The sequence below is a fragment of the Hevea brasiliensis genome, chromosome 9 (genome assembly GCF_030052815.1).
Source record: "Hevea brasiliensis isolate MT/VB/25A 57/8 chromosome 9, ASM3005281v1, whole genome shotgun sequence".
In the NCBI taxonomy this organism is placed as follows: Eukaryota; Viridiplantae; Streptophyta; class Magnoliopsida; order Malpighiales; family Euphorbiaceae; genus Hevea; species Hevea brasiliensis.
The window spans coordinates 12,932,576-12,942,615 of NC_079501.1; the positions used below are offsets into that span (position 1 = coordinate 12,932,576).

At 31.4% G+C, this 10,040-nt stretch overlaps 1 protein-coding gene across 1 annotated transcript; it reads left to right on the forward strand.

The window, feature by feature from the left end:
• Positions 1-1,460: 1,460 nt before the first annotated feature.
• On the forward strand, positions 1,461-7,639 carry LOC110639405 (triosephosphate isomerase, cytosolic). The gene is made up of 9 exons (XM_058152974.1): positions 1,461-1,625; positions 2,016-2,091; positions 4,810-4,933; positions 5,536-5,620; positions 5,765-5,897; positions 6,214-6,308; positions 6,721-6,799; positions 7,197-7,279; positions 7,376-7,639. The coding sequence occupies exons 1-9, from the start codon at positions 1,587-1,589 to the stop codon at positions 7,421-7,423; spliced, it is 762 nt and encodes a 253-aa protein (XP_058008957.1). The 5' UTR covers positions 1,461-1,586; the 3' UTR covers positions 7,424-7,639.
• The last annotated feature ends 2,401 nt before the right edge of the window (positions 7,640-10,040 follow it).

Genomic DNA, 10,040 nt, shown 5'->3' on the forward strand with positions numbered 1-10,040 from the left:
GATTATCCTATTGTTATGATCATCTCTGTATGTACGATCATCCTACTATTATATATACATATATATATATATATATATTTTTTTTTTACTTTAGTAGAAAATTAGAGAAGCAAGCATTTGAATCTTATTCTACCAGACAATGACATATACCTCCGATTATTGAATCGACTCATGCTTATAGTATAATTTTTGCATGGCATGGCCTTCTTAGAGTGTTTTCTTAGGATGGCTTTTTGCTAGGAAGTACAATCAGTTGGTTCGATTCTAAATTGAATCGAACTAAAATAATTGAAAACCAAAATATAAAAATTTTAAAAATTAAACTGAAACCAAATTATAAATAAAATCAAACTGAATCAAATCAAAAAATTACGGTTCGATTTGATTTCATAGATTTTTCAAAGCCAAAATAATGCAGAGCCAAAACCAATCCCTCCCTCACAAACACAGCAACACAAAGGCATTTTTCTCCACAATCAATTATTACTGAAGCAAAATAATGCATGAATCCCCAATTTTTAACAACAATAGAAAAGAATTACAAAATAATAATAATAATAATTATGCAAGTCTGCAACAGGCAACACAATAGCAACATTGGAAGGCTTCAAAAATCAACATACATACACAAAGCACAACAGCAACATTGCAAGTCTACAATAGGCAACACGATGGCAATCAAACTTTCAAAATCTTTTCCTTTGCACTTTCCTCTCCAATCTATACCCAGTAGTATCGTCACTTTCTCATCAATTAACAAATTGAAAATTTTTCAAAAAAAAAATTCACAAATTGAAATAAACAATTATAGAAACCACAAATTGAAATTAAAAACATAAACCCTTAATTGAAATTAACAGTTTATATATTCTCAAGCCGATATGCAAGCCGTGGGTCTTTGTCTACCCATGTGCTTATGAGTCTTCATCAAGCGGATGGTCTTCAATTCTTCATATGCGCATGGGCCTTCAATCTCAGTAGTAGCTGATTTTGGACTCTAATAGTAGTAGAAGGAGAAGAAAAGATAAAAAGCCAAAAAAACATCGTCTATGCGTGAAAGGAAAAGATTGCGCAAGTCTTTGCCTACACAAAGAGGCTGCCCATAGGTCTGCAACACATCGTAGTAGTTGAAGAAAAAAAATGAAATTAGAGAAGAAGAAGCCAAGAAAGATTCAGCTGTGGGTTCTTGGGGAGGAGCTGTACATGAGACTTGTGACAAATGATGATTAGTTCGGCTTTTGGCATTAATTTCAGTTATTTAATTAAATTAAATTAAAAATAAAAATAAAAAAATAAATCAAACTAATTAGATTAAAAAAATCAAACCAATTAAATCAAATTAATTCAATTCAATTTAATTACCCAATTTCAATCAGAAACTGCTCGGTCGTATCGTCTGACTACAGTTTCCGCATGCCTAGGCATTTTTATTATTGTTTTTTTTAAATTAAAAGCAGAGGACATTATTGTCATAACATAAAATGCAAAGCACCCATCTTTCCATCCCTGGCCCAAAAATCTCAGTATAAAATCCCAGCTCTGGTTTTCATCCTTCCTGTTTCTATTTTCCTTCTTATCACCCAACTATGGCCAGAAAATTCTTTGTTGGCGGAAATTGGAAATGCGTACGTTTCCGATTTGTTATTTATTTATTATTTTTTTTTTTTTTTACTTTGTTTAGCTCGCTCTTCTCCTTTTTGTTGCTTGTGTCGTGGTTTCATTTTTCCTTTTTTTTTTTTTTTTAATTTTATAGTTTTTTGGAGAGTTTGTGCTATGGAATTCTACCGATCTAGAAATTTGATTACCATGCAGTGACTTGAACAATCCTATCGTTTTTATCTGTTTTGATTTTTGTGGGTGTTGTTAGATCTGATGGATTCAAATCCCATTTTCAATATTTGATTTGCATGTGAAATTAACGAAACTCTGGAGGCAGTTTCTTGGTGTGATTGTGTGCTGATTATACCATATGGTAACGGGTTGGATTTATTTATTCGATTTTTTTGGAGTGGCAGAATGGAACAACTGAGGAAGTGAAGAAAATTGTCACCACCTTGAACGAAGCTGAGGTCCCTTCTCATGATGTTGTGGGTAAGTTTTGGTGGGTTCTTTATTTCTTGATTTTGAAAGGAGGGATTAGAATGGAAATTATGGATGGAGTCTCTTGGCAGCTTCTGCTTCCATTTCCATTTCTAAGAATAACCAAACTGGCCCTTTGTGTCTCTAATATTGTCATTCAATTATATTGGGATAATGGAATTTGGTTCTAGTTGAATTCTGTTGAAGAAAAAATTCTGGGTAGGACAAAGTTGTAATTTAGAGGCTTCTTTTGAATTTAGACTCGTTTATTTGATATCCATTACTCCTGAGACTTCATTGCATGAAGCTAGGAAGAATAGAAATGTCAAATATATTCACCTCACTGTATGCAACTTGGCTGTCAACACTTCTGGGTAATTTTAAGAGATATTGAATCTCACATAGGTTATGAAGTTCCAGAAGAAAAGCAAATCACATAGGATGAAATTTCCTTAAGGCCAGTGTTATTATTATTAAGGTAGCCTTATTAAGGGGAGAGGCAACACTAAGGCGAGAGGCAACCCTATGGCCTTAGTTGAGGGCCTTTGTGAAGTGAGGCGCCATAGTCTAAATTGCCTAAATTATATATATATACATATCTACTTTTAACGTAAAAATGTCATACTTTTAACTAGTATAATAAATAAAAAAGCATGTTAAACAAGATTTTTACAACATTTGGTATGTCTAAAAGGAAGTTGTACACAACCATTGTGTTTACATTCAACATTTCACATCTTAAATATCTATGATCTTTGCAGCAAAAGAAATAAAAATATAAACATTATAAAACATGCCACAACCCCCATTTCAAAATGGAAAAAGTATTTGCAAATACACATCGATTCTTTTTTAAGCACATCATATCGCAATACCATTTAAGGAAAAGCATGTCAAAATCACAATATCTATTTAACAAAATGCACATCACAATACCCATCTAACCAATAATGAAACAATAAATTAAAAAGAAACAAATCTAATAAAAAACTTAAAATGAAACAAATTTAAAAAAAAAAAATTACAAGTCTTGCTGTAAAAGATGGCGTGATGAGAGAATGAGAGAAGAAGAGAAAAGGAGTGGAGGAGGAGGAGGAGGAGGAGGAGGAGAGGAGAAAGAAAAAGTTTAAAAGAAAAAAAAAAGTGTTGTTGTGCTGCTATAGCGTGATTGATAGAAATAGAAGAAGAGAAGAAGGAAAAGAAGAGGAGAGGAGAGGAGAGGAGAGAGAGAGGGGAAAGAAGAAGAGGAGAGAAAGAGAGGAAGAAATCAAAAAATACCTTATTGTGGTCTTAAGTTTTCTCCAATGTCATCGCTGGTGTCATGAGATAGAGAACAGGTTAGGTGTTTTAACTATTTGCTATTTTAAAACAAAAAATTAAAGAAAAATATGAAAAGTATCCATTGTTTCTCAGAGGCGTTGCCTTTAAAGCCTCATGCCTCTCACCTTGGAGCCTCGGAAGCTTGCTTTTGGGATGCCGATTCGCCTCAGCCAGGCGAGGCGTCAAGAGGTCTCCCGCCTTTAATAACACCGCTTAAAGCTACATTTTGTATAATATAATGGAATCAAAGTTGTAATGTAATACAATACAGTAGAAGAAAATGTAATGATTAACACTACAATTTCATGATTGTTTGCATATATATGTTGATGGAATGTAATCAAATTATTAATAAAATTTTATTATATAATATTATTTTATTAGATTTTTTTAATTTGAAATTATTAATATTTTCATTATTACCTTCGCAGTTGATGTGGTGGTAATGGTAGTTAAGTAGTGGTGGTAGAGGCAGTGGCTGAGTGGTGCTGATGGTGGTGGCTAAGTGGTGGTTATGACAGTGGTGGTCAGGTGGTGATGGAGATGGTGGTAGCATGGTAGTGGTAAGGTGGGGATGGTACTATTGATGGTAGTGGCCAAGTGGTGATGATGGTGGCGGTGGCTAAGTGGTGGTAGGGTGGCAATAGTGGTTGTGGTGACAATGGTGGTCAAGTGCTAGTAGTGGTGGCAGGGTGTGGGTGTGGGTGTGGGTGTGGGTGGTAGTGGAAATGGCCGAATGATGGTGGTCACGGCAGTAGCGATGGTGGCGGTAGCTGGCTGGTAGTGGTAATAGTAGAGGTGGTGGTAGCTGATTGGTGGTGATGGTGTTGACAATAAATGAAAAAAAAAAAATAATAAAACAAGTTTTATGATTACATTTATTTTTGTAAGTAATGATAATTACGTAACTTGAAGTGTAATTGATTTCATCATGTAATTGTCATTTCTTTATATTAAATTTTTTTGTGTCACCAAACAAAGTAATCAAATATGTCCGATTATATTATATCTTTGAGGATGTCATACTAAACATGGCCCAAGTTTTTTAAGCATAGAGATGAAACAGTAGATGATATTGGATACATTTATTTTTGTAAGTAATGATAATTACGTAACTTGAAGTGTAATTGATTTCATCATGTAATTGTCATTTCATTATATTAAATTTTTTTGTGTCACCAAACAAAGTAATCAAATATGACCGATTACATTATATCTTTGATGACATCATACTAAACATGGCCCAAGTTTTTTAAGCATAGAGATGAAACAGTAGCTGATATTGGATTTTAGCTTATATTCCTTAAGAATTTTTCTTGCTTCACTTTATCTCTCTCTGATTGTTTGTGTGCAGTTTTGTATTATTTGATTTCACGTTTTTTATGTTGTGCTTCTTTTTCTGTTATTCAGAGGTGGTTGTGAGCCCTCCGTTTGTATTTATTCCACCGGTAAAAGATTTACTGAGACCCGACTTCCAGGTTGCAGCACAAAACTGTTGGGTTCGCAAAGGTGGTGCTTTTACTGGAGAGGTTAGGTATGTTTACATCTGATTTGTCATCTCTGTTTCATGGCAGCAACTTCTTTCTGGTGAAATATTTTGTGGTTATGATTTAATAACACTTATCAGTGTTAATATTCTTTGTATACAACTGTTAGAGTGAAAATGCTGAGTAACTGCTATTTGTTTTTTGTATTTTGTATGGTGCAATGGGTTTTTCTATGAATTTGAGGAGGTGTACCTTTATGGACTTCTTTAACCATGCATGATGTTGGTGTGATGAACAGTTCTCATCTTAGGCAGGATGAGCCTTACTGTGTTATGGACATGTTATGTTATGTTTTATGAGATATAGCATAATAAGGTTATATAATAAATGAAATCTAAGTTTCCTGAGATATAAAAGCTAGATTTTGTGATAGCTTTTATTTTTAAGAAATTAACCTAAAATTTGATCCTTGTGTACCTTATTTATTTATTTTTTTTTTTGGGTTGGGGGGGGGGGGGTGTTCTTGATGCCTTTGTGTATGTTTGTGTGTGTGGGTAAACTGCCTAGTATGAGATGCAATGTTTCTTTATTTTTTATTTTTTATTCCTTTAGTGTTGTTATTTGAAGTTGATGCATCTTTTTTGCACAGTGCTGAGATGCTAGTGAATTTATCTGTTCCATGGGTCATTCTCGGACATTCCGAACGAAGATCTCTTTTAAATGAGTCAAATGAGGTAAACATGTCATGTTGCAATAGGCATATGTCATTCACTAAGCATATACTGTTTAACATGCATAACTTCTAGAGTACTTGTTATCGGGTAGCATTTTCTTTTTGCATTATTCATGACGTGTATTCCTTTTGCTTGTTATTGCAGTTTGTTGGGGATAAAGTAGCATATGCACTTTCTCAAGGTTTAAAAGTGATCGCTTGTATTGGTGAGACACTTGAGCAGAGAGAATCAGGATCTACAATGGCTGTTGTTGCTGCACAAACAAAAGCAATTGCAGGTACTTGTAGTTGGGAGACACAAATTTCAATTTTAGGATTTTGGTACTAATTTTTCTATGCATGGATTGAGGGAGGCTTATGGCTTGCATTTAGAGAAGTTTCTGTATGCCTAGTTTGTAACTGGGATCTTGCATTAATTGAAAACTGAATATATATATATATATATATATATATATATATATATATATTGGCAAATATATTTTATATATTGTAATGTTTCCTAGGAAGTACCTTCTGCTTAGACATATTATTTCTGCTCCTCTTTCTCTGCCTATTTTGACGCTTGATGAGCAATCCTTTGTCATTTCCCTGCAGAAAAAGTAACCAATTGGACTAATGTTGTTTTGGCTTATGAGCCAGTTTGGGCCATTGGTACTGGAAAGGTTGCAACACCTGCTCAGGCTCAAGAGGTAAGCCTGAAATGGACGGGTTATTTAGTCAATGTAATGCTTCTGAATTTGATGGGCATTTAAATTCTGTGGATTCTTCGTATACTTGGATCTTATAAGTTGATTCTGAAGGGTTTGTTTGTAACTTACAGAACTCTTCTCCATGTGAGAATGACACATCAACAGAGACTTTTTTTTTCTTGCCAATTGTAAAATAATTTGCTTCTGTCATTTACAAAACTCTATGTTTCATTATTGATTAATGTTATGCTAATTCATGATTTGTGTCTCTGATGCTCTAGCAACTTATAACCCTTATTCATGTTAGTGTATAATTAGTTTATGCATAGGGCACATTGATTTTAATGTGAAGCACCTTAAGTACTTATTGAAGCTGATTGCTTTTACTACATTTGATTGATAAATGTGCTAGGTCCATTTGGAATTGAGGAAATGGTTGCACGACAATGTTTGTGCTGAAGTTGCGGCATCAACAAGAATTATCTACGGAGGTAATCTTAAATTATTTTTGGCTTTGCTTTTAAAATTAACAACTATTTGTAGACTGAACAATCTGCCAATTGTTGCATATGAGCAAGTTGTCTCTACTCATCCTCTTGCTTGCTCCTTCATGATATTATTAATTTTGTTAAAAATGTTTACTGATGGCAAAGCCTATGGAGTATGGCCTAACAAGGCTGAACCCAACTTGGCAAATCATATGATTATATTGTGTTTTAAGAAATTACAAATTCTTAACTGTATTGCGATGTTTCTGGTTGTGGGAGAAAGAGAGAGCACCCTACAGTTATCTGGTAGGGAAGATCAATCCATTTCCTTATTATGGCAACCAACTTGAATGATAAATTCTGCTTGGAACTTACTTTTGCCCGTCTTGCCTCACGTTAGGTTCTGTAAATGGTGCAAACTGCAAAGAGTTGGCCGCAAAACCAGATGTTGATGGATTTTTGGTTGGTGGAGCTTCTCTGAAGGTGGGTTATTTTGTTAATACTGTTGTCATGTTTTCTTACTTGCTTTCTTGTTCTAACTTTAGTGGCTGATTTTTACCCATATTTGTTTTCTGTTAGCCGGAATTCATTGACATAATCAAGTCTGCCACTGTCAAGAAAGAGTGACCGAGGGCCACAGCCATCGTTGTTAGCTGTTCTTCTGTCCCTGGAACAGTCATTAGCCCATGCTTGCCCAAGTATAATAAGCCAATCCTCCGTTATTGGATTTTATCCTGAACTCTAAAGGATTTATGACCCATGTAGTTTTGAGGCTGTTTTATTTTTATGGCGGTTGCTTATTTATATTTTATTTTGAAATTAATGATGCTTTAAATTCTCTCACCTTTTTTTTTTCCTCAACCCTTAACGTGAGCCATCTCTTGACACCATGTTGGATGCTTGGATCAAGGACCTTAATCCTGTTGGCATTGCTTTTGGTGCTTGAAGTATAATTAAGGTCACAGAAGTATCGTTAAATTTGACATTGCAAATTTTATTCAATTATTGAGAACAGGCATACTAGTTTTTAGTTGTATACCTCCAATATTTAAAAAGCGAGGCGTTTATGAACTGAAGAGAGTTGGCTGTCGATTTAGATACTGAGGGAATGTTATTGAGGAACCTTTTATTTGATATGCTAGTGGAGGGATAAGAAATATATATAAATATAATTAAAAAATATATATAAAGTAAATAAATCTATATAAGAAAATATAATTTAACAATGAATAAAATTTGTCCTCACATGAATTTAAATTTTTTATATTCACACTTTTTTTTAAATGCTTTAACGTTATATTTAAATAAATTACCAGCAAAAAGAAAAAAGTAATTTTTTATATTTAGATAAGTGATAATTATAAAAAGTAAAATAAAATATATTTATTTTTTTATAAAAATAAGAATGGAAGGAAAATATTTATTTTCTTGAAATTATTAATTTACTGTAGCTTCAGAAAACACAAAAGAATAAGTATAAAATGTAAAGGGCAAGGATGTAATTTGTAAGTTGCGGTATACATTTCTTTTTGTTTTGTTATTTTCTCTTCCTACTTGAATTTGATTAATATTTAAAAAATTTAAATTCATCTTAAATTAGATTAAAATTTATTTTTAACTACTTAAATTTGTCCTAAACTTATCATTAGAGTCTATTTAATTTTATATATTTTAATTAATAATTTATATAAAAATTATTTTTATTAATCAATTATATTTTAAAAATTTAATAATTTCATAAGATAAAATTTATTTAAGATAAAAATAATATTATTATGAAATATATTTTATATTTAACTAAATATTTTATTAATGACTTTAAATAACGAATATTTAATATGTAAAATTTAAGTTGAACTAAAATTTATTAAATATATTATTATTATTCAAATTTAAATATATTTCAAATCAAATTATATATTACCTAAACTTGTCCACAAAAGTCTTAACTGGATGCTATCCCTACTCTTATTGTTCTCTACTTTTATATTTAATTTCTCTTTCCTTATTTTTTCTGAATTTTTTTTTCTTTACTTTTCACTTATCCAAATAGAATGAAAAGATTATAACTATTAGGGTAAAAAATATAAATTTTAATTATGTTAATTATAATTATATTTAATATTTTTAATTATAAAAATTTAAAAAACAATTAATTTATAAACAATATAAAAAATAATTTTTTTAAAAGGCATTCATTGTAATTTCAGTTGCTTAAAAAAAAAGTATTTCTTGTATCTTTCAATGAAATATTGAGTAGAGTATAGCATAATTAATAAATGCCACAAAATTACATCTATTTTTTGCTAACTTATCTTTTTGTTTATAATAATAATAATTATCATTAATGGGTGTTTAAGAGCAGCAAATAAGGCGCAACAACAATTTGGAAGTGTCTTTGCCATTCATTAATTAATAAAACATTTATTTAAATAATAATGCTGTTTTGTTTCTCAAGCTATACGGATATTAATAGTCCAATAATTAGATATTTATTTCATAATCATTATTATGATGCAAGAATTCAAATCTCAATTGTGAATTGTAAATTTGTGACCATGTTTGCGCCACTTTGCAGATGGATGACCCGGCTTCCTATATGGGTTGAACAAGCTGCTTCGGAGCCGAGCCAAGCTGAGTATGGCTCTTAAATCTTTCCTAAAATTAACGTCACTTGGCTTTCATGCACGTGTAACCCAATCATCCATCTCCACGCAAGCTGCAAGTCACATCATTTTGGGATAAATCAAAACATATATATAATTATATAATTTATTTTATTTTAATAGATATTATATTAACCTTTTATTTTAAAAAAACTTTTTATTTAAATTTTAATTATATTAAAAATATGCTTATTTTTATTAAATAAAGTCATAACAGATTTAATTATTTAAACGATTTTTGCTCCACGCGCGCAATTTGTATGCGTAGAGCAAAAATTGTTTCTAGAATATATAAAAAAAATCAATTTCTTGTAAGTGTTTAATATATAAATTTTATTTTAATTAAAAATAAATTATCAACATTATAACCGACTCTATAAAAAAAAAAAAGAAAAATCAATTTTTTTGTGATCAAGTTTTATTATTCTTTTTTTTTCCCTTAATTTGTATGAAAAAAAATTATGAAAAAAATATGAGAAAAGAATGGACGGTTGTGATTCAATGTTGTGTAGGTGATGATGATGATGATGCAAGGGTAGGGAATGATTAGTTGAATCTGCTAACGCAAGACATACGAA

Coding starts and splice junctions, on each gene's coding strand:
- LOC110639405 (XM_058152974.1), top strand. CDS start 1,587: ATGGCCAGAAAATTCTTTGTTGGCGGAAATTGGAAATGC. Junction 4,934..5,535: donor GCTTTTACTGGAGAGGTTAG/GTATGTTTACAT, acceptor TTTTTTGCACAG/TGCTGAGATGCTAGTGAATT. Junction 6,800..7,196: donor AACAAGAATTATCTACGGAG/GTAATCTTAAAT, acceptor GCCTCACGTTAG/GTTCTGTAAATGGTGCAAAC.